The sequence below is a fragment of the Ostrea edulis genome, chromosome 2 (assembly GCF_947568905.1).
Source record: "Ostrea edulis chromosome 2, xbOstEdul1.1, whole genome shotgun sequence".
NCBI lineage: Eukaryota > Metazoa > Mollusca > Bivalvia > Ostreida > Ostreidae > Ostrea > Ostrea edulis.
The window spans coordinates 81,782,800-81,808,509 of NC_079165.1; the positions used below are offsets into that span (position 1 = coordinate 81,782,800).

At 35.9% G+C, this 25,710-nt stretch overlaps 1 protein-coding gene across 1 annotated transcript in view; it reads right to left on the reverse strand.

The window, feature by feature from the left end:
* The window catches only part of LOC125680554 (DNA polymerase epsilon catalytic subunit A-like), a 117,689-nt gene that overhangs the window by 6,571 nt on the left and 85,408 nt on the right, over nt 1-25,710 (reverse strand). The window contains exons 37-50 of the mRNA XM_048920236.2: nt 25,139-25,211; nt 24,929-25,016; nt 24,134-24,309; nt 23,023-23,137; nt 22,607-22,755; nt 19,998-20,087; nt 17,461-17,545; nt 17,128-17,331; nt 14,924-15,073; nt 14,536-14,607; nt 13,103-13,213; nt 11,932-12,020; nt 10,448-10,574; nt 3,437-3,648 (exon numbers count right to left, since the gene is read on the reverse strand). Of these exons, the coding sequence (XP_048776193.1) occupies nt 3,437-3,648; nt 10,448-10,574; nt 11,932-12,020; nt 13,103-13,213; nt 14,536-14,607; nt 14,924-15,073; nt 17,128-17,331; nt 17,461-17,545; nt 19,998-20,087; nt 22,607-22,755; nt 23,023-23,137; nt 24,134-24,309; nt 24,929-25,016; nt 25,139-25,211 (1,741 nt within the window). The remainder of the gene's footprint in view (nt 1-3,436; nt 3,649-10,447; nt 10,575-11,931; nt 12,021-13,102; nt 13,214-14,535; nt 14,608-14,923; nt 15,074-17,127; nt 17,332-17,460; nt 17,546-19,997; nt 20,088-22,606; nt 22,756-23,022; nt 23,138-24,133; nt 24,310-24,928; nt 25,017-25,138; nt 25,212-25,710) is intronic.

Consider the following 25,710-nt stretch of genomic DNA (forward strand, 5'->3'; position numbering starts at 1 on the left):
AGTGTATTTCTCTTGTTGTATTAAAAGTATGAGCATCTGCGTTACAAAGATATAATTTAATTCTTTTTGTATCCTCGTCTCTGATTGGTCAAATTTTAATTGAGGAATGCAGGTTATTTTTGTATAACCTGGTTTGGTAAGGGGACATACCCACTTGACAACCAGAAGCCGGAACTATTTTTTCCCCCTCTCTCTAAATTTACATTGCAGCAGTTTTCAGCCTTCTATGGAATAGAAAGTCAACGTGTACAATACGATACTTCGGTTTGATACTCGTTTTCTCCTTGTCAATTAGCATCCACTTGTATGCAAATCACTTGTAAATCATCTTTTTCTGTATGATGATCAGATAATTTTAAAATAGATTAAAACAAAGATATTATATTCGAATTAATGATTTACCAAGTAAGCATTGTCCTGTTCATTTTCAAATACATTTCTCACTGGGGAAAGGGGGATGGGTGTGTGTGTTTCATTGCTGATCCGCCTTTCAACAAAGCAAACAAAAATTCATATGTCACATTTTATCACATGACGTCAGACACATTGACATGTGGATCATGATTTGTCACTTGCTTACATATTTTCTTGTGTTGGATTTACTATTAGTGACAACGTTGTATGCAAGGGTAAGTTTTCATGTAGTAGAAATTTTCACAGAGTTAAAAGCCGCAAATTATTGCATTTTCCGATATTTGAAGACTTTGGGTAGATCTAGGCCTAAACAATGCAATTTTCTCAATCTGTCAGAGATGAGCGACTTCAAAGTCGATCTCTAAAGGGCAGCGAAATAAATGACAAACTTCACCCTCGATACAATAATTTAATAAATAGGCTAGGATCTGTTGAACTAAGACAAATTGACGAGTTAAGATGGCGACCTTCACAGTACATGTAGATGCTTTGTCGTTGTTGCTAAGTGAATCATTGCGCGGCTCAGTTGACTTGTATTTTTCCGAGTTTATGTACATTTTGACACAGGCAATTGCATCGCTTGGGGTCGAATTTACTATATAAAGAGTAAAGGTATAGAACTCTAAATATAGGGTACCCAAGTTAGCCGATGTAAAAACAATAAATTAAATTAATTGATATAAAATTCTACTTTGTATTTTAATTTATTCATACATAATCAATCTACATTACTACCAAAGTTCATCCCGAAATTCCGTATATTTCCCAAGATATGCAGAAATGAACTCGGGGAAAATGCCTATTATTTTTTGGTTGACTTTTAGCTGGGCCCCGACACTATACGACTACACAGAGTGTTTGAGCATTGCAACAAGCTATCAAATAGAATGTGCAGCATAAAATATCATTTTTAAAATGAATTTCTTAACCCAATTCAGAGATGGGGCGATTACATTGTAAATGTAATTGATTACGATTACTTTGAAAATCTATGATTACGATTACACATATTTTGAAAGTAATTGATTACAATTACGATTACTGTGAAAAGTAATCATGATTACATGCTTTTGAACAAGAAAAACAACAAATATTTACTGGTTTTATTAATAAGATACATTGTATTAACAATAGAGCACAGTATAGTGAACTACTAATTAGGAGTGAGCTCATACTCATTAAGTAACAATAGATCAATGAGATGTACAGTAAATGATACAGGGTATACTAGTTCAGATTATTAAGTTTAATTTAAACAGATTTAGACCTTAGTTGCTATTAAATACATGCAAATACTGTAAGTATAATATCATATAGATATGGATAAATCTTATGATGGCACACATAACATACATAAGCTCTAACTGTTATCTATTAAATAATTATTTTAATATAAATATAAAGTAATCATTGTAATCATTATTGTAATCATAAATTACGATTACTTTGCCAAAGTAATTGATTACGATTACTTTGCTTTAAAAACAAATGTAATCAATTATGATTACTTAAAAAAATGTAATCGATTGTAATCAATTACGATTACTGATTACGATTACCCCATCTCTGCGGCCCAATTCATAAAGCGAAGTCCGTAATAGCCCCAAGTGACTGGAAATTTTAAACCGTCTGTACTTTCAGTTATAAGTCATTTTCATCGGTGCCACTAACTACCCACATTGACATCATTATCATAAATCGTCAAACACCCGTGATAATGTGATTTAGATAAAAATAGACATAATAACACATTTGTATATTTATGAAAACTTGTTATTAGCATAATTTATGTACTATAATGAATCAATATTGATAAATATTAGTATTTGAGTCTCTAAATCGTTATGGGTCCTTACATCTCTTTTGGGTAATTAGTCAAAACTATCGTGATGGCTGGGATTGTGAAAGTAGACGGTTTAAAAAAATTCAGTCACTTGGAGCTACTACGGACTTCATTTTATGAATTGGGGTAAGAAATTCATTTTAGAAATGATATTTTATGCTGCACATTCTATTTGATAGCTTGTTGCAATGCTCAAACACTCTGTGTAGTCGTATATTGTCAGGGCCCAGCTAAAAGTCGACCAAAAAATAATAGGCATTTTTCCGAGTTCATTTCTGCATATCTTGGGAAATATACGGAATTTCAGGATGAACTTTGGTAGTAATGTAGATTGATTATGTTTGAATAAATTAAAATACAAAGTAGAATTTTATATCAATTAATTTATTGTTTTTACATCGGCTAAAATGGGTACCCTATATTTAGAGTTCTATACCTTTACTCTTTACATAGTAAATTCGACACCAAGCGATGCAATTGCCTGTGCATTTTGATAAACGAAGGTTAGTATCTTTGTCTCTTGCATTAAATAATAAGGAATGACTTTGATTCTGGGGCAAGTTATAGCAATATAACCTGGTTTGGGTCAGTTTACGCTTTTTTATAATCCACTTTGCGGATTATAAAGTGTAATCTGACCCAAACCAGGTTATACTCGTATAACTTGCCCCAGAATTAAAGTCATTCCTTATATAGCCTAAATGAGAATGACACATTTGCTCTTCGTAAACTTGCCTTTGTATAAAATGATCTTGGGCATGATGCACTTTCAGGCTGAAAGCAACATTTTTTGTCTGATATCACTGTTGTAGTTTCTGTTGTAAAGGGCAAAAAAATTGTATTTTTGATATTGTTAAATAACCTTGGTCTAAATTCATGGAATTCCCTCATATGATGATGCAATTCTTTTTCTGTTACTTAGATGCAATCCACACTAAATAATCTTAATTTTCATCAAGTGATTTTGACCTAGCAAGTTCATTACATGAATTACAGTAATGGAAATAATCAACCTTCTTTGTGTTCAGTGGGAGAAATTCTCCATCACAAAGTTACATCCTTACCAAGACAACAGATGGGTAGACAGAGCAATTCTTTACATCCCTAAACTTTAATTACAGGAGAGTATAATAATGCAAAAATTCCTCCCGTGTAAACTGTCCAGCAATCAATACTTACTCCAATCTATCCTGGCTAAGATAAGGATCTCTGCACAGGTCAAGGTCACGAATGTGGTTACATGATTTACATATGACCTCTGGTAGAATGTAGGATAGACACGGATCAGTGAAGACTGCTTCCTCAGCAAATTCTCCTACTCCAATCAGTTTCAGAAGGTCACGTTTTAACTTCATCACCTGGAGGTTAATGTTACTGTCCAAGGAAAGAACCTGAAAAATAGGCCCACCACAACTCAAGGAACCTGATTGTGTGAATACAGGGACAGAACATCACCTAGACAGATTGTGTGAATACAGGGACAGAACATCACCTAGTCAGATTGTGTGAATACATGGACAGAACATCACCTAGTCAGATTGTGTGAATACAGGGACAGAACATCACCTAGTCAGATTGTGTGAATACAGGGACAGAACATCACCTAGACAGATTGTGTGAATACAGGGACAGAACATCACCTAGTCAGATTGTGTGAATACAGGGACAGAGTATCACTTAGAAGGACCGCTGTTGCAAAAATTTAAGCTTGTACAACATCTGACTAGAACAAGAGGTACTGTGAGCAATGCTCACTAAGACTATCCCCCGCTTACCCCAATCTCCCAAAGGGTGTTGGTAATAGGTATAAACTACCTCTTTTCTGAGTGTAAAAAACAAATGGCATGACAAACCGAAACATATTACTATTTCGATGTCCAATGCACATGACCTTTGACCTTTTGACCCCAAAATCGATAGGGAACATCTTCATCCCATGGGTAGTCCATATGTATGATATGGTGACTGTAGGTGGAAAGGATAACGCTTTAGAGCCCGAAAACCATATTGCTACTTCGATGTCCAGTGTGCTTGACCTTTTGACCCCAAAATCGATAGGGAACATCTTCATCCCATGGGTAGTCCACAAATATGATATGGTGACTGTAGGTGGAAAGGATAACGCTTTAGAGCCCGGAAACCATATTGCTACTTCGATGTCCAGTGCGCTTGACCTTTGACCTTTTGACCCCAAAATCGATAGGGAACATCTTCATCCCATGGGTAGTCCATATATATGATATGGTGACGGTAGGTGGAAAGGATAATGCTTTAGAGCCCGGAAACCATTGCGTCTACAGACAGACAACCCGATTCCAGTATACCCCCCCACAACTTGTTGCGGGGGGTATAATAACCCAATGAACATGTGTTACCACTGATGGCATCATTGATCATGGTAGAGATCATGTGACCCCCACACAATAAACACAAATGCTAATTATCAGAGTCCTATCTCTTATAGTTATTTAGTTCTAGGGTGTAACAGATGGTCAAATAGACTAAAAGACTAAGTCATTACTCAGTGTCAAGAACAACCAACAAGAGGCCCATGGGCCACATCGCTCACCTGAGTCACCTTGGTCCATATCAGAAGACTTTCCATATATATTTGCATGTAAAACCTTAGTCCCTATTATGGCCCCTACTACCCCTGGAGGCCACAATTTTTGCAAACTTTAATCTACACTACTTCAAAAAGCTTTCATGTAAATGTCAACTTCTTTGGCCCAATGGTTCTTGAGAAGATTTTCCCTATAGTTGTATGTAAAACTTTGACCCCCCCCCCCCCCCCCCCCAACCCAGATTTTTAAACTTGAATCTGCACTGTCAGAAAGTTTTCATGTAAAAATCAGCTTTCCTGGCTCAGTGGTTCTTGAAAAGAAGATTTTAAAAGATTTTCCCTATATATTTGTATGTAAAACTTTGATTCCCCCTTGTGGCCCCATCCTACCCCCGGGGGCCGTGATTTAAACAAACTTGAATCTGCACTATGTCAAAAAAAATAAGTTTTTCAAGCTCAGTGGTTCTTGAGAAGAAGATTTTTAAAGATTTTCCCTACCGTATATACTCGCCTATTAGTCGGTCCCGCCTATAAATCGGTTGTATTTTTTAAGGTTATTTTGTAGGAATTTGCCATTGACCCGCTTATAAGTCGGTACAAATTTTTGTCAGAATCGGTTGACAATTTCAAGTCAATGCTCTAGTGTTTTTACCTATGTTTCAAAAAATATTTTGAGAAATTAATAATTATGAGGTGCTCAATATCCAAGCCATATCTGTTTGGGGTTTAAACACAACCCTTGATCTATTATGGACAATGATCCCTTGTTTACCTACACAATTATGGTCTCCTAATTACCAGTACCTGACACCATGTTTACTTAGTGGCATGTGCCTCACAGTTATTGTGGGGTTCCAGTATAATTCAATGTATCAACAATAGAGTTTTTAAGAGTCAAGAATGATGATCTAAATTATCTGTTAACAATATTCAATCTTTTATGAAATATATTTCAGCCGGTATACATATGAATATTTCAATATTAAATCAGGTTCGTAATTCAATTTTACCGATAAACGATAGATTAGTTGAATTGAAAGTATTAGTTACCGGTATGTAAATAATTTTAAACAAGATAAAAATATGTAAATACTTGTACTTTATACCTAATTTTAAAATATATAAACAATACAATATCTCTAGATATTTGTAAACAATAATCATTTGTGTGGTAGTCCATGATAATCGTCGGAGTTGTTTAAAAAACACTACATTACGCCGCCTAGAAAAATACCAATCTTCTTAGGGCGCGCCTATAAGTCGGACATAGAGTTTTGGACCAAAAATTGACTCCCAAAAATCCGACTTATAGGCAAGTATATACAGTATATATTTGTATGCAAAACTTTGATCCCCTTTGTGACACCATCCGACCCCTGGGGGCCATGATTTGAACAAACTTGAATCTGCACTATGTCAGGAAGCTTTCATGTAAATCTCAGCTTTTCTGGCTCAATAGAAGAAGATTTTTCCTATATATTTGTATGTAAAACTTTGATCCCCCCTTGTGGCCCCATCCTACCCCCGGGGGGCCATGATTTTAACAAACTTGAATTTGCATTATGTCAAAAAGCTTTCATGTAAATCTCAGCTTTTCTGGCTCAGTGGTTCTTGAGAAGAATTTTTTTTAAATGACCCAACTCTATTTTTGCATTTTTGTGATTATCTCCCCTTTGAAAGGGACATGGCCCTTCATTTGAACAAACTTGAAAGCCCTTCACCCAAGGATGCTTATGGCCAAGTTAGGTTGAAATTGGCCCAGTGGTTCTGGAGAGGTTGAAAATGTAACAAGAGGCCCAGGGGCCTTATAGGTCACCTTAGTATCATGTAACAACCTTCCAATGTTTGAATTAGGTTTGTGTTTAAATATAAGAATTTTACTTTTGGATGGAAGAAACATTGAATAGCTATGTGGTCAGCCCCGCCTTTGCACCAGAACCCCTGACCCAGGGGCCATAAATTTCAGTTTTGAAAGAAGCATCCTTGATCATCATTATCATACTATTAGTTTGTCTACTTAATACCCAGCAGCAGAGGAGAAGATTTTCAAAGAAATAAAATGCATTTTCACTATATGATCAATAGGGCCCCACCCTAATACCAGAACCCCTGACCCAGGGGCCATGAATTTCACAATTTTGAAAGAGGCATCCTTGCTCATCATAACCATGCTATTGGTTTGTCTACTTAATACCCAAGGACAGAGAAGAAGATTTTCAAAGAAATAATGCATTTTCACTATATGACTTATAGAGCCCCACCCTAGCACCAGAACCCCTGATCCAGGGGCCATGAATTTCACAATTTTTAACAAGAGGTACTGTGAGCAATGCTCACTAAGAATACCCCCCGCTTACCCCAATCTCCCAAAGGGTGTTGGTAATAGGTATAAACTACCTCTTTTCTGAGTGTTGCTACTTCGATGTCCAGTGCGCTTGACCTTTGACCTTTTGACCCCAAAGTCGATAGGGAACATCTTCATCCCATGGGTAGTCCATATGTATGATATGGTGACTGTAGGTGGAAAGGATAACGCTTTAGAGCTCGGAAACCATATTGCTACTTCAATGTCCAGTGCGCGTGACCTTTGACCTTTTGACCCCAAAATCGATAGGGATCATCTTCATCCCATTAGTAGTCCATATATATGATATGGTGACTGTAGGTGGAAAGGATAACGCTTTAGAGCTCGGAAACCATATTGCTACTTCAATGTCCAGTGAGCGTGACCTTTGACCTTTTGACCCCAAAATCGATAGGGATCATCTTCATTCCATTAGTAGTCCATATATATGATATGGTGACTGTAGGTGGAAAGGATAACGCTTTAGAGCCCGGAAACCATATTGCTACTTCAATGTCCAGTGCGCTTGACCTTTGGACCCTAAAATCAATAGGGAACATCTTCATCCTATGGGTAGTCCATATGTATGATATGGTGACTGTAGGTGGAAAGGATAACGCTTTAGAGCCCGGAAACCATATTGCTACTTCAATGTCCAGTGCGCTTGACCTTTGACCTTTTGACCCCAAAATCGATAGGGAACATCTTCATCCTATGGGTAGTCCATATGTATGATATGGTGACTGTAGGTGGAAAGGATAACACTTTAGAGCCCGGAAACCATATTGCTACTTCGATGTCCAGTGTGCTTGACCTTTGACCTTTTGACCCCAAAATCGATAAGGAACATCTTCATCCCATGGGTAGTCCATATATATGATATGGTGACGGTAGGTGGAAAGGATAATGCTTTAGAGCCCGGAAACCATTGCGTCTACAGACGGACGGACAACTCGATTCCAGTATACCCCCCCACAACTTGTTGCGGGGGGTATAAAGAGGCATCCTTGCTCATCATTACCATGCTATTAGTTTGTCTACTTAATACCCAGACACATCGCATGTTTTTAAACTTTTTATTTTTTTCAGCAAAATTAATTCATTTCATGCCTAAAACTACTTTACGTGTGTTTTAAATGAAACAGTTTGCGTAGTTTTCGAGTTTGAAAGCGATGAAATTCAAATCTTGCGATATGCATATTTTCTTCGATATTTTACGCGACATTATCTGTGACGTCATATGCGACCTCGAGCGAGACGATTTGAAAACAGTTGTTAGCCATTTCATAAACAGATTATATTTAATTGACAAACAAACAATTATCACATTAACGGCTTGTAAATAACACTGCATTAGGGTGTTTTGTGCCGTTTAAGGGTGTACTTGCTGTCAGTAGAGAGGATTTGGACTGTGTTTTCTTCAATTTTCGAAGGAAGGTATGAGTGACAAGAGGTGAATATTTTTTGTCGGCACAACGATTTTGCCATTAAAAAACCCAGTAGAATTGGTCCCTGTACTTTTTCAAACAAGCACTTGGACAAAGACGTAGATAAACTGCGAGAAAATGGTTCTATGGAAGCTACGCACTGTTACATATAGGCCTACGGCATATGCTTTCCGTTCTGCTCTCAAATTCAATACACACTCGCACCAACTGACCTTCACCTTGTAACAACATATAGGCAGAACTTTGCTAGCCGTGTCTACCAACTGGTAGTTCAAAAAAAGAAATTTAAATATAAAAGATAATTGAACTTTCAATTATAAATAATAAAATATGATATTTCCCAACTTTGAATTGAATTATAATGCTTTCATTTTTTAAAGGAACACATGTACGTGTTTACAACAACAGTATGCCGCGCTCCCACTTCCAAGTAACAACGTGTAGATAAAAAATAATAATGATTAATAAAATTTCTTGAATAAATAATTTAAAAGTATTGTGATTTTCACAATAAGTTTGATCATTTTTTATTATTTTTTTCCGAAATGCACCCGTGACAGTAGGCCTGGTTGCCAATGATACGTAATCGTATCATAATTTAGGCCTATCTAACTTCTCCAAAAATAAATTTAATAATAATTGCACTGTTTATTTTAGAAAAGCAACAACTCTAATTACAGTTGTTTACAGAAATGATATTACCAAATATTGTTTAGACAGTGATCCCATGTAAACATCATTTACTCGCAAAATGCAGATTTCATACCCGCTTTCCTCGCTACATTTGGGTCATTATTTGTATGCACTGGTGGCTAAAAGATATAGGACTCAGGAAATTTGTCAACATCGAAATAAATGTTATCCATGATAAATAAATTAGGCCCCTAAAACCAGAGTTTTTAAACATATCTAACAATACTTTTACAACAAGTTGATCGACGAAGGTCGCATATGACGTCACTGTACCACGTGACTACCTATCTAATTAACTAGGCTTTTTGAAATCAGGGCTTAGATTTAAGCCCGTATTGTGGCTAATTATCGCAATACTTCAGCGAACGAACTATTACAATTAATTTCTATAAGCATAAGGAAGACAAAATACATATAATTCTGTATACTTTGAAAACACGAGATGTGTCCTTTAATACCCAGAGACAGAGAAGATTTTCAAAGAATTTCTACATTTTCACTATATGACCAATAGAGCCCCACCCTAACACAAGAACCCCTACCCCAGGGGCCATGAATTTCACAATTTTGGTAGAGGGCTCAATGCTCATTATAATTATGCCCACAGTTTGGCTTCTTGATGTCCAGGAGTAAAGAAGAAGATTTTTTAAAATTACACTCATTTTGATGGTTTTTGCCCCACCCCTCAGGCCCCAGGGGGGCAGGGACCACGAATTTCACAATTTTTGTTCCCCTTCACCCACAGATGCTATATGCCAAAATTGGTTGAAATTGGTTCAGGGGTTTCAGAGAAGAAGCTGAAAATGTTCAAATGTTAAAACATGACGCACGACGACGGACAAAAACAGATAGCAATAGGTCACCTGAATGAATTCAGGTGACCTAAAAAGTTTACAGACAGACGGATGGACGGATAGACGACAGACAACAGGCGATCAGAAAAGCTCAGGTGAGCTAAAAACGTGTGGGAAATGAAACATTCAAGATCTGTATAAGTTAATTGTGTGCTACATTCTCTTGTTGACAAAGTGACTCGATCATCCAGACTCAGTGAGTATGAATGATATTAACTCTCTTAGCTTTATACAGACACATTTTTGTTCTACAGACTCAGTAAGTACGAATGGTATAAATTCTCTTACCTTACAGACACATTTGACAAACTCTAAAGCTGGATTCTGCAGGGCTAAATGTGAGCCTGGTCGGTTTGGAAACTCTCCTGACATATCATTCACATGGCCAAATTTCTTGTGAATTTTCTGTGTTATTCTGTGAATAAAACAATGGTGTGTGTGAATCCCAATTCCCCATGTGTGTGGCCATCCTCAATAGTTGCTAATTTTACTTGGACATTAATGAGCAACTAAGATTTTCAGCTGCCGTACAGCAATACTGTATAACAGGTTAATATCGCGGTTGGATAAAATCGTGATTTTTTCATTTAGCAACAAACTGCGGTCGGTTTAATTTGCGGAAATACAAATCTTGAAATCCTTCAATTTATTTCTTATCAAACGAAAGATTAATTCACTTAATATTAAATTCGCAGAAATTTTGTTTCAGCGAATATAGCGAAAATTAATTCCGCGAGTTAATTTCCTGCTATACAGTAATTTTGAAATTTCAGTTCATAAGTATCAAGGTAACAAGAGATGTTTGTAAAACACATATGCCCCCATGGTGCAAAATTAAAAAGGGTTATATACACACACATCATTTAATTGATAGTAGCATCATCAATTCAAAATATTGAGCAAACAATATCTTCCTATGTCAAGAGTGAATTGACCATGTGACCTAAAAATCAATAGGGGTCATCTACTCCTTATGCTGTACCAGTGTACCAAGTTTGGTGTCTATCAAGCAAATAATTCTTAAATCATTTTCTGAAAGTATACTAAGACTAAATTTAATAAATTCCAACACTTACTTTATGTCAAATTTATTTAAAGTTTCAAAATTTGAAAATGTAGGAATTTCAACAAAAAATTAGGGCTTTTTTAGGATTCTAAAGCTCATATAAGGAAAATAAGGGCTGTTGTAAAAAAAAAAATAAGGGCCCACTTGAAAGCCTGTGATATTGCAGATGAAGAGCCACATTCAGCTAAGGAAATGTTGATCTTAACATCTTGCAGTTGCACAACATTGACATGGTTGTTCAGGTGACTAAGTACGACATCTCCATCTGCTGCAGTAATGACCACCGTTAAAGTACGAAGTCTGCTGCAGTAATGACCACTGTTAAAGTACGAAGTCTGCTGCAGTAATGACCAATGTTAAGTATGACATCTGCTGCAGTAATGACTACTGTTAAAGTACATCTGCTGCAGTAATGACCACTGTTAAAGTACGACATCTGCTGCAGTAATGACCACTGTTAAAGTACGAAGTCTGCTGCAGTAATGACCACTGTTAAAGTTGCAGAGATAGCAAAAATAATATGCACCCAACCTTCTATCTCAAAAGCATACAGTAAGTACATGGAAACACAGAATAATTACTTTATTAAACTCTGGATGATAGCCAAAATTACTCGCACCCAAACTTCTATCTCAAAAGCATACAGCAAGAAAATAATTACTTTATTAGACTCTATAAAAACTGGATGATAGCCAGAATTACTCACAGAAACATTTGTTGAGCTAAATCTCCAGCCACCAGGTCTTGTGCAAAGGTCACCGATTGTGGTGTGGTGGTGGTGGTTTCTACAACTCTCTGTATAAAACATACAAGTGGTGTATACTAGTAGATATGCTTCATTTTTATACACACACATTAGCAATTTCTTGCAAACGACGCCATTTTTCCCTGTCTAATACAGACGACACTTTTCCTCCGTGCCTGATGACAGTTGTTGGGGGTGTAAATTGCTGTGAATTGAATTATTCTTCATGGTTCTTTTGATTCAATGGTTGATTCATTCCGAATGAATTTTGATTTGGTTCTAAAAATATATTACATACATTCTTTCTGTCCTGGCTCTTTGATTAATTCAGGTTCAATCAATGTGTTTACAAAATGGATGCCAAACAGTCGGTAAATTTCTGGGCATTATTGAAAAACTTCCCCTCAACATTCAGATCACAAATCTCTTACACAGGAATATCTTGGTTTTCTGTCATCCTTCTTTAAAATAACGTCCCGCATTATATTACAGATATCAATAAACAAACTGATATCATTAAAATACTTAACTTTATTGATAGATATTTAGATAATAGATATTCTTTACATGCATGTTATCAAATCGTAAATACTTGAACTACGACTATTGTATAGATCTTGATTCGTCTCGATTTGTAGAGGTATTGTATCGTTTTGTCCCTTGTTACAATGTGCATCCTGATGGTAGCTGCCTATACGTCATATCACAGTTACAGTGTGGGAACAGTTCTGCGATGGATCAGGATTTAAATGTGGGAAATAAAATGGACAGAGATTCACATACATTCAACACCATTTCTTTTCTGAAGGGATCACATATTACATGCTTGATATATTCTTTCTGAAGGGATCACATATAACGCACTCAATATATTCTTTCTGAAGGGATCACATATTACACATTTGATATATTCTTTCTAAAGGGATCACATATAACGCACTCAATATATTCTTTCTGAAGGGATCACATATTACACATTTGATATATTCTTTCTGAAGGGATCACATAATACACACTTGATATATTCTTCCTCAACTCTTTGAATTCTTCTGGACCACAGTCTGATACAATATTTCCAACACGACGACGAAGAAGAAGAAAAAAAAGGAGCTGTAGTTTTTTTAAATGTTACCTGACTCTGGCTGTTGTGGCGTCGTTTCACAGGTGTGCTCCCTGGTGTCAGGATTTTCTGCTCTTCCTGAAGCTGGTTGTACACTGACAAAATGTATCCTGCAACTATCAACTGAAAGGGAGAGAAGTACAACCCTGACCACAATTACCATTACAAGTCCGATCACAAATTGTCCATGTGACTGTTAATTATCATTACATGTCCGATCACAAATTGTCCATGTGACTATTAATTATTAATACAAGTCCGATCACAAATTGTCCATGTGCCTGTTAATTATCATTACAAGTCCTATCACAAACTGTCCATGTAACTGTTAATTACCATTACAAGTCCTATCACAAAATGTCTATGTGACTGTTAATTATCATTACAAGTACAATCACAAATTGTCTATGTGACTGTTAATTACCATTACATGTCCTATCACAAATTGTCCTTGTGACTGTTAATTATCATTACAAGTCCGATCACAAATTGTCTATGTGACTGTTAATTATCATTACAAGTCCGATCACATATTGTCCATGTGACCATTAATTATCATTACAAGTCCTATCACAAATTGTCCATATGACTGTTAATTATCATTACAAGTCCTATCACAAATTGTCTATGTGACTGTTAATTATCATTACAAGTCCGATCACAAATTGTCTATGTGACTGTTAATTATCATTACAAATCCGATCACATATTGTCTATGTGACTGTTAATTATCATTACAAGTCCTATCACATATTGCCTATGTGACTGTTAATTATCATTACAAGTCCTATCACAAATTGTCTATGTGACTGTTAATTATCATTACATGTCCGATCACAAAATGTCGATGTGACTGTTAATTATCATTACATGTCCTATCACAAATTGTCTATGTGACTGTTAATTATCATTACAAGTCCTATCACAAATTGTCTATGTGACTGTTAATTATCATTACAAGTCCTATCACATATTGCCTATGCAACTGTCAATTACCATTACATGTCCGATCACATGGTTTGAATAAACTTGAATCTACACTGCACCAGGTCACTTGTGCTGGATTTATCATTCTGACAAATTGTAGCCTTGTTCTTCCAAGAAAACATTCTGTAGATCCAAGTTAGAAATCAATGCTACTGCACATATGCCTGTCTCACCACAGAGGAAAATGGTAGTGGAAATCAATTTGCACTAAACATTCTGAATCGAAGGCGCAATAAAATTTATTTGTGCCAGTGGCACTCACATTTCCCGGCAAAATATGTATGTGCCAAATTTTCTTGTTTTACAGAAGCATTTATACATCTTTATCTCAAAATGTGATTCAGGGCAGAAAATTGTCACTGCTGCAAAGAGTTCTTCATCAAATCCCAAATAGTGGTTCTTGAGAAGAAAACTTTTTCATGACCATTTCCAAACTTTTCTATTTTCTTTATACTCACATTGAAATTAGTTTGGCAAGCACCTGCCTCCGGTAGAAACTGCATGATGTTCCAGTTCATCTCAATCTCTGGCTACAAATGCAAACATCCTCAAATATACAATTTTAATTATACTATTTAAACAATCTTTCACTGGCTACAAGTGCAATCATCCTCAAATATATTCTTCAAGTGTCATTTAGATGTGAAATTTTCTCTGGCTACAAAAGCAAACACCTTCAGATAGATAATTATACCCTTTGTCAAGCATCATTTCAAGGTGAGAGTTGTAATCCTTTGCAGCATATTTGATTTCATTCAAGACACAACAAGATATTTTTAATGTATGGCAGTTTTAAGGAAGTTTTCTACATATCCTTCAAGACAAAATAATTTAAGAAAGAGAAACCTCGTCTTCATTCTCCGATTTGTTCAATATTTCCGTTTCCTCCCTTTCCTCCCCCTCCTCTTCACTGTCACCCTCTTTTTCTGGGTCAGGTTGGGTCTGCTCCAGTGGGGTTTCAGATGGCAGTCGTCCTTTCACACCCCCATGGTTGGCCTGGTAATTCACATCAATCAATTTTAAAGATGAAAGACAAGCATCTTCTTTTATGGAATCAAATGTCAGATTTTTCTAAGAAATTTTACAGTACAACGTTGAGCAGTTTTTAAATTTGTGTAGCTTTACAACTGTCGTCACTAGTAAAAACGCTATTGTGTAGCTTTACAACTGTCGTCACTAGTAATAATGCTATTGTGTAGCTTTACAACTGTCGTCACTAGTAATAATGCTATTGTGTAGCTTTACAACCGTCGTCACTAGTAATAATGCTATTGTGTAGCTTTACAACTGTCGTCACTAGTAATAATGCTATTGTGTAGCTTTACAACTGTCGTCACTAGTAATAATGCTATTGTGTATAGCTTTACAACTGTCGTCACTAGTAATAATGCTATTGTGTAGCTTTACAACTGTCATCACTAATAATAACGCTATTGTGTAGCTTTACAACTGTCATCACTAATAATAATGCTATTGTGTATAGCTTTACAACCGTCGTCACTAGTAATAATGCTATTGTGTAGCTTTACAACCGTCGTCACTAGTAATAATGCTATTGTGTATAGCTTTACAACTGTCATCACTAGTAATAATGCTATTGTGTAGCTTTACAACTGTCGTCACTAATAATAACGCTATTGTGTAGCTTTACAACCGTCGTCACTAGTAATAATGCTATTGTGTAGCTTTACAACTGTCATCACTAATAATAACGCTATTGTGTAGCTTTACAACTGTCATCACTAATAATAACACTATTGTGTAGCTTTACAACTGTCATCACTAGTAAAAACGCTATTGTGTAGCTTTACAACTGTCATCACTAGTAATAATGCTATTGTGTATAGCTTTACAACTGTCGTCACTAGTAATAATGCTATTGTGTAGCTTTACAACTGTCATCACTAGTAAAAACGCTATTGTGTAGCTTTACAACTGTCGTCACTAGTAATAATGCTATTGTGTAGCTTTACAACTGTCATCACTAATAATAACACTATTGTGTAGCTTTACAACTGTCATCACTAGTAATAACGCTATTGTGTAGCTTTACAACCGTCGTCACTAGTAATAATGCTATTGTGTAGCTTTACAACTGTCATCACTAGTAATAATGCTATTGTGTAGCTTTACAACTGTCGTCACTAGTAATAATGCTATTGTGTAGCTTTACAACTGTCGTCACTAATAATAACGCTATTGTGTATAGCTTTACAACTGTCGTCACTAGTAAAAACGCTATTGTGTAGCTTTACAACTGTCATCACTAGTAATAACGCTATTGTGTAGCTTTACAACTGTCATCACTAGTAAAAACGCTATTGTGTAGCTTTACAACTGTCATCACTAGTAATAACACTATTGTGTAGCTTTACAACCGTCGTCACTAGTAATAATGCTATTGTGTATAGCTTTACAACTGTCATCACTAGTAATAACACTATTGTGTAGCTTTACAACTGTCGTCACTAGTAAAAACGCTATTGTGTAGCTTTACAACTGTTGTCACTAGTAATAATGCTATTGTGTAGCTTTACAACTGTCGTCACTAATAATAACGCTATTGTGTAGCTTTACAACTGTCGTCACTAGTAAAAACGCTATTGTGTAGCTTTACAACTGTCGTCACTAGTAAAAACACTATTCTGTATAGATAAATATTATCATTATATGAATTTCATTATTAAAAAGTTCTTATAAGAACATGCTATACTAAAAGCAATCCATGAAAAGCCTGCATGTTTACCATCATTAGTTTTAACATCACAGATGTGTTACCCAGAAACTACATCAAACAGTATTCATCTGTATTGTTCAAGTCTAAATCAAAATACATAATTTGTATCGACAATCAGATCTCAGAATTTTCAATCGCAGTATCTGATATACAGTTTATAGAATAGAATTATTGAAACCAATTTGGGGCCCCTGAGGGCATACAAGTAAAGAGAAACATACGCTAGAATAAAGTCAAAATTGATTGCAGCAACATGTTGACAAAAAAATAGTTCAAATGCACCCCCTCCCCCTTTTCTACAGTGTGGACTTACAGGATCTAACCAAACAAGGTACTCCCAACACTGTTCATAAGTTATCTCCACAATCTGGAATAGGTCCTTGGACTTGATGCTGTTGGTAATATACTCCACATAGCCAAGAGCATCCACCAGGCGCCGCTTCTTTGTGCAAAGGATCAGATGGTTAAAGTTTCCGTAAACTATGTTGGATCCCAGTCTTTTAAATTCAGATATCAACTAAAATTGTAAAGTTGTTTTTTGTACAAATGCATATATGTAATGCGATGCTAGTGCTTGATTACATGACTGATATACTCCTTGTCCTAGCTTAAAGTTTCAAGCTATTTAAGAACATAAGTACCTTACCTGAAGAAAGACTTTCTTCATCATGTTGTGCAGAGTTCTTCTCAGTGCTGGGTCATACAACAGAGCTGTGGAAGACTGCAGCCACCTTAAACAACGTCAATCCCATAAAAACTTACATTTGTAATTATAAGCTTACAGAGAGCTTAAAAATATGCCAAATTAAATAATAAAAAAAACGAGGGGGGGGGGGGGGGCCCCCACAAATTTAACACAACAACAGCATAAAAACCTCACATGTTAAGGGTATGATACATTCTAAAATTAAATGAACACAGGCAATAAGCTGCTTGCATTTTCTTTCTTCAAACACTGCAGACTTTGGAATATTACACAATTATGATGGCATTCTGATGAGGTCAATGCATATTTTTTATCAACCCGACCTGAGTGCATGTATATTGACAAAGGATGATCTGCCAAGATCAATATATTCTCATCAGTCGATAAAATCACTTCTACTGCCGTCACTTTGGTATATATCCCCCCCCCCCCCCCCCCCCCCAGGCGCATACTGCTACTGGAAAAATATGCTAAAAAAAACACCTTATCACGCCAAACTCACCTATAACCATCTGCCACATGTTTTCAGGTACAGTAGGTGAAATTACCTTTTATACTTTGTGTATATTGATGTATGTGATGTCATATTTTTATGTTGCAGCCATTGCACGTGTTTGTCAACCTTTTAGTCATCGCAACGCCCACCATGACAAAATGTAATGGTTCTACATGTATTTATCTGTTCTACAAATGTACAAGCACAGATCATCCCACCATCTGACAAAATTTCAAGAACTACATCAAAATAACTGAAGAACCAAATGCCTCTATGTATTTATATAAATTTTGGAAGACAATAAAAAGACAAGAGGCCCATGGGCCACATCGCTCACCTGAGTCACCTTGGCCCATATCTGAAGATTTTCCCTATATAAAACTTTGATCCCCTATCGTGGCCCTAACCTACCCCTAGAGAACATGATTAAACAAACTTAAATCTGCACTGTGTCAGGAATTTTTTTTGTAAATTTCAACTCTTCTGGCCCAGTGGTTCTTGAGAATTTCTTTTAAATGATCCCACCCTATTTTTGTGATTATCTGGCCCTTCATGTGAACTGCCTTTCACCCAAGGATGCTTTTTACCAAGTTTGGTTGAAATTGACCCTGTGGTTCTGGAGAAGAAGTCGATAATGAAAAAAGTTTACAGACAGACGGACGAACAGACAACAGATGATCAGAAATGAGCTTAAAGCTGAGGTGAGCTAATAATCATTTAATTTATTAACAACATTACTTTTAAATTGATGAACTAAAATGGTTAAACTCTTTTAACATCAACATAGGCTGGGACAAAGGCGGGTGAAATACCGAGACAAAAGCTGGCGATATACTGAGGGGATAGTGTATTGACAGATATCAAAATGCTTTACTTGTTTTATGATAATTAACAAAACAATTCAAAGTACAAGGTTATAATTCTGTTATTAAATACTTATAACATAGATAATGCCTAATTATAAACCTTACTATACTAAAAATAGAACATTTATAAATCCAATCCTACTAAAAATAGATTCCTTTACCACCTGGATTTATTAATGTTGTATCTTTAGTACAGTAAGATTTATAAGCATTTTATATCAGAATCATGTGACAACAATCAGCTAATCACAGGTTCAAAATAACACGATATTATAATAATTGGGACTATGGCAATCTGGTGAATAATGGGCCCAGTTGCATGAAGATGAGTTATGTTTAACATCTAGTTAACATTATATAAATGTAAGGGTTAACGGGAAGTTAACTGTCTGTTAAAGTTAACTAACTGTCATGCAACTGGGTCCTGTTGTCAAACCCTGTTGAAATGAACAACTTAACTGAAGAAGTAAACAATCCTCTTGTTATTACGTCTTACCAGTACCTACAGTGACTCACCTCGAAAGAAGTAAACAATCCTCTTGTTATCACGTCTTACCAGTACCTACAGTGACTCACCTCTAAAAAAACTCAAGTTGAAACTTGTACTTCAGTATGAGATTTTGCTCAAATTTCGACTGGTCAAATAAAAGAGAACTCATACTAAGTTTGAGATTTTTTTCGAGAAATCCAAGCTTAGTTATCGAACAATAACTCACCTGTACAAATGAATGACCTAGTTATCTAACAATAACTCACCTGTACAAATGAATGACCTAGTTATCTAAAAATAACTTACCTGTACAAAAGAATGACCTAGTTATCTAACGATGACTCGTCTGTACAAATGAATGACCTAGTTATCTAACAATAACTCACCTGTACAAATGAATGACCTAGTTATCTAACAATGACTCACCTGTACAAATGAATGACCTAGTTATCTAACAATGACTCACTTGTAGAGGTAAATGACTTAACATAAGAAGTGTCGAACATTGATTTACCTGTACCAACAATGAATAAATTACTTGTAGAAGTGAACAATCTGGCTATGTAACAATATATACCTGTATGTGCCTGTTCTCGAATGACCAAATTGCCTAACAATGACATACCTGTAGAAGTGAATGATCTGATTGTCTGCAAATATATTATTGTAGAGAGTGACGTCTCTTACCCATCCCTGTACCATCGTCTTCAGAATCCTGTTCAAAAAATTGATCCAGTTTTTATAAAATCAACTTCTGCACAAGAAAGTGTTACAATTAAGTTATACACCAGTATTTCAATCTGTGAACCACGTGGCTCTTAAGAGGAAGAGTTACAAAAAATAAGACATTTGTTAAGAACTGATCGAGATAAAAGATGATGTTGTTTTGATCCACAAACTTAAATGGAAAGATGACTAAGGGACATTTTATTTGATTTTGGTCAATTTGACATCACTTATTTTGGTAAAGAGTTTTTTGCTTATTGTCTTCTAGGTGTCCTAAAGGAAAGATAATTTAGAAGAAAGATTTCAAGCATAATCTTGACAAAGTTTTATCATCACCATGCATATGGCTATTATCGCACAGCTTTCTGCTGGTTGTCCAGAAGTAAACAAGATGCTTAATGACTGCATCATTTTTGTACAAGCCGAAAGGGAAAGGGATCCCTGTGTATACAAAAACTGATTAACATTTGTTCATTTGTTTCACAGAAAAATCAAATACATACAGGTAAACTTTGGTATCTCGAACACCGATATGTCGAATACAACGGATGTCTCCAAGTGATTCGACGGTCCCAACCAGTTTTACTATATTCATGATTTTATAAAACCCAGTATCTCGAACACCGATATGTCGAATACCACGGATGTCTCGAAGTGATTCGACGGTCCCAACCAGTTTTACTATATTCATGATTTTATAAAACCCAGTATCTTGAACACCGATATGTCGAATACAACGGATGTCTCGAAGTGATTCAGCGGTCCCAGCCAGTTTTACTATATTCATGATTTTATAAAACCCAGTATCTCGAACACCGATATGTCGAATACAACGGATGTCTCCAAGTGATTCGATGGTCCCAACCAGTTTTACTATATTCATGATTTTATAAAACCCAGTATCTCGAACACCGATATGTCGAATACAACGGATGTCTCCAAGTGATTCGATGGTCCCAACCAGTTTTACTATATTCATGATTTTATAAAACCCAGTATCTCGAACACCGATATGTCGAATACAACGGATGTCTCCAAGTGATTCGACGGTCCCAACCAGTTTTACTATATTCATGATTTTATAAAACCCAGTATCTCGAACACCGATATGTCGAATACAACGGATGTCTCCAAGTGATTCGATGGTCCCAACCAGTTTTACTATATTCATGATTTTATAAAACCCAGTATCTCGAACACCGATATGTCGAATACAACGGATGTCTCGAAGTGATTCGACCGTCCCAACCAGTTTTACTATACTCATGATTTTATAAAACCCAGTATCTCGAACAAGGAAATCTCGAATACCTGGCTTATCTCGAAGTAGATTTACAGTCCAAAGTGCTAAAAACACATGCATTATCTCGAAGTCCAAGAAGTTTCTTGCTTCAATGACTTCACACCTGAAGTACACAATCATCCCGTTATGCTAATTTTATGGTCTGTTGGACTTTTCAGTTAGGTCTAGCACGGGCTCCATGAAACCATTGTTGATAATCACGCCTTATTAGCCCCAAGCTGTTGATTTGGGAGCTTTATCTAATTCTGCAGATTGTGTGTACGGAGGTGATCATGAAATGCACTCTTATACGTAAGATGACACGATAATTTAATAAGCAGCGCGGGGACGAGTACTGAAATAGGAATTTAATTTTGCCGTAATACATATTTACACATGCTATTACACGTCAAAGTAAACACTAAACACATCAAAGTGATGTAGAAATAAAGAATTAAACAATAATTATTTTTTAGTATAAATATCAGCACCAAAATTCAAAATCTTCAGTATCTGATAAGCAATCAACATGTAACGAAGGACCCAGGGGATAGTTGGATTATCTGGCAGTGGGATAAAAAGGAATCTTAAAGTTCATACAATCGAAACAAACTTCCAGGCTTTAACAGAAGTCGAAAAATACACAGAATCCAAGGCAGTGATATTTCTTGTTTCCGTCTTCGTCATTATTACAGCGACCGGTTTGGTTTATCATTTACAAAGCGTAACACAAATCCGGGTATCAGAAAGACTGAACCGAACACGATAACTGATTATAAAGTAATAGATATACAATATACATTCAAATGCAAACGTATAAAAAAAACTAACTTCGAACTAAAACTTTTACCGCTTTTAAAAGGTGCATTTATTTACTTGTCAAATAAAACAACATACAACATAAAACATATTGGTGTCAAATTCATTAACTTCGATTTATCGAACTCTCAGATATTTCGAGGTTTTTCTTTGGTCTTAACAAGTTCGAGATATTGAAGTTTACCTGTATATGATGACAGACGCATGCAGACCCAAGAAGATCTGAAATTTACATGTGTGACAGAAACACTACATAATGGGAATGGGGGGGGGAGAAGAGAAATATATAAGACAAATGGAAAATTGTAGTGCATTTCATCTGGGTGTTACCTTAATCAAAAACTTTAATGAAGATAAATGTACCAGTTTTCAAAGCAGCCAAGATGGTTTTTTTTTCAATAACTGACCTGAAGCTGGTAGAGCAGAGAGCTGTTTCATCATAACTGGCAAGATAGGTGGCAGCACCTTGACCTTGGACCATTTCCTCTAAAGAGGACTGAGGCAGGGTATCAAAACTGACTGCACTGGCTCCCTCCTGGTCATTCACGTGGGCAGACTGTAAAATCATCTCTCAACTGTCACTCAAATACACTACACAAGATGACTGACCGTCAACACTGGCACAATTGTAATAATTTGTTCTACATGATTTCAATTCCAATAGTATGTTACTTTTCCTGTAGAGTAAAACACGGTGAGTTTTTATCACTGTATACTTTGCCACTTCCTCTGGCTTATCATGTACATGTATTACGTGACTATTGAGCTCTTTTTAAAACATTTACATGAATCTGATCAGTACATTGCTGTTTTTCGAGGTTACCTTTATTATGGTATTGACAGCCAGACTAGAGATCTCTAGTTCTACACACACAGTCGGACAGGCTCCAGGGTTATTCACTTCAACATTAGAACTCTCCTCCAACTCCATACATAACCTGAAACACAAAATATAAATGTGAGAAAATAGAACTCTCCTCCAACTCCATACATAACCTGAAACACAAAATATAAATGTGAGAAAATAGAACTCTCCTCCAACTCCATACATAACCTGAAACACAAAATATAAATGTGAGAAAATAAATAATCGCATTGCAAAGTGTGTTTCATTTTGTTGTGTTCTCTTCAAGGTTAAGATGGGAAAGCTAAGAGGTTATGTTTCTTCTGAGCACCAATACCATTTCTTAACTTATGAGACCTATACATGTACATAGAACACATAAATATGATAGGATACTTAACTTATGAGACCTATACATGTACATAGAACACATAAATATGATAGGATACTAACTTATGAGACCTATACATGTACATAGAACACATATGATAGGATACTAACTTATGAGACCTATACATGTACATAGAACACATAAATATGATAGGATACTTAACTTATGAGACCTATACATGTACATAGAACACATAAATATGATAGGATACTTAACTTATGAGACCTATACATGTACATAGAACACATAAATATGATAGGATACTAACTTATGAGACCTATACATGTACATAGAACACATAAATATGATAGGATACTTAACTTATGAGACCTATACATGTACATAGAACACATAAATATGATAGGATACTTAACTTATGAGACCTATACATGTACATAGAACACATAAATATGATAGGATACTTAACTTATGAGACCTATACTTGTACATAAATTTCATTCGTACTGCACATATTCAAAAACAATTTGCCCCCGATTATTCTCAATTTCTTGCCTATATCTCTTTTTTCCTACAGTTTAAAAATTAACAAATTTTATGTCCATTTCAAACGAATTTTATGGCTAAATTACATTCACTGCAATTCTAATTGCACAAATATTTGGCATGCAATTGACGAAAATTAAAACTGCAGCCAAAGTAAATTTGTAGCCACTAATGGATGTATTCCATTTCTCCTACCTGTTATCATCTGCCTCCTTCCCGCCCAAGTCTGGTCTCTCCGAGGACGAGCACCACAACACATGGTTGTGTTTATGTAGATGGCGAGCAAAGAAAAGGTCACAGCCAAACATGGTGATGTCTGTCGGGAAGTTGCCTAGAGGGATGTGCAAGTAGCGACACTGCTCAGTCATGGACTAAAAATAGATTTTGTAATATGTGCGGTTATCCATCAATCATCAAGGTTATTTGGTCTTGGAGTAAGTTGACATGGTTTTAATTTATTCCCATGACAATCATCAAGGATGAGGAACATAAAGATTTACTACAAGAACACCTCATTACAAACTTCACATCAGATTAAGTTTCAACTTTATATAAAGCAATTTGACTGCAGTAAAACATTGGCACTGATGTGTTAATGTCAAGATTTTCTTGGTGCATGACTTTGACATTGAGGTCAAGCTTTGCCATCTATTTACATGTACCTGCAGGATGAACTTGACCTCAAAAAGAGAGTTGAACCATACACCTACACCCCACTCACTTGCAGGATGAATATTATAAAGAGAATAGAATCTGCACCTACACCTCACTCAACTAGAGGATGAACATTATAAAGAGAGTTGAATAATGCACCTATACCCCACTCAACAAGAGGATGAACATTATAAAGAGAGTTGAATCATGCACCTACACCCCACTCAACAAGAGGATGAACACTATAAAGAGAGTTGAATCATGCACCCACACCCGACTCAACAAGAGGATGAACATTATAAAGAGAGTTGAATAATGCACCTACACCCCACTCACCTGCAGGATGAACTTGACATTGAGATAGTGTTGAATCATGCGTCTACATCCCACTCTTTGCCAGTCCAGCACATTATACATGTGATCACTGTAAAACAACACAAACAGCTTAGTCCTGCATAATCAATGACAAGAGAATCAAACTTTTTTCAGTTAAAACGTGCAGCGCTATCAAAGCAGGTGTTTTTAGATGAATTCTATATGGCAGACCTGTCTGCTGCATGGATAGGTACAAGTGGAAAATCATTCAGGCCAGGCATAGAGGATGTCAGATGCTGGAAATCTGAAAACACAAATCCTTATGTAGAATTCTATACATGCATGGCTGATTTCCTTTGGAAACACAGATGCATAAATGAATATCAGTCTTATTGTCTTGCCGATTAGCTCGTAGGGTTACTTTGTACAAATGCCAATCTGTAGATCATAGGCTTATCAGGGGTTCTAATTTTTTTTCTCTCAGTTAACTTTCTATTTCTAACTACTTCTTTTCACTAAATATGGTAAAGGACTATGGATGTTAACTGGCTTTCTGGACCCCTCCATGGTAAATATCAGAATTCTAATTGAAGATTAAATCTTTTTTCATTTCTATAAGAGATCATGTCCTATACATATTCACATAAATTGTCTCTGATATTTACTGTCATTCTAAGTGATTTCTCAGTTAGGATTACATTCAATGTTCAAACAAACACATGAATGTTGATTTTGGTGGCCCTTATCATCCTTTGATCATATTCATTTCCTAAATATCATTGTACATATCCTCTACTTTCCAT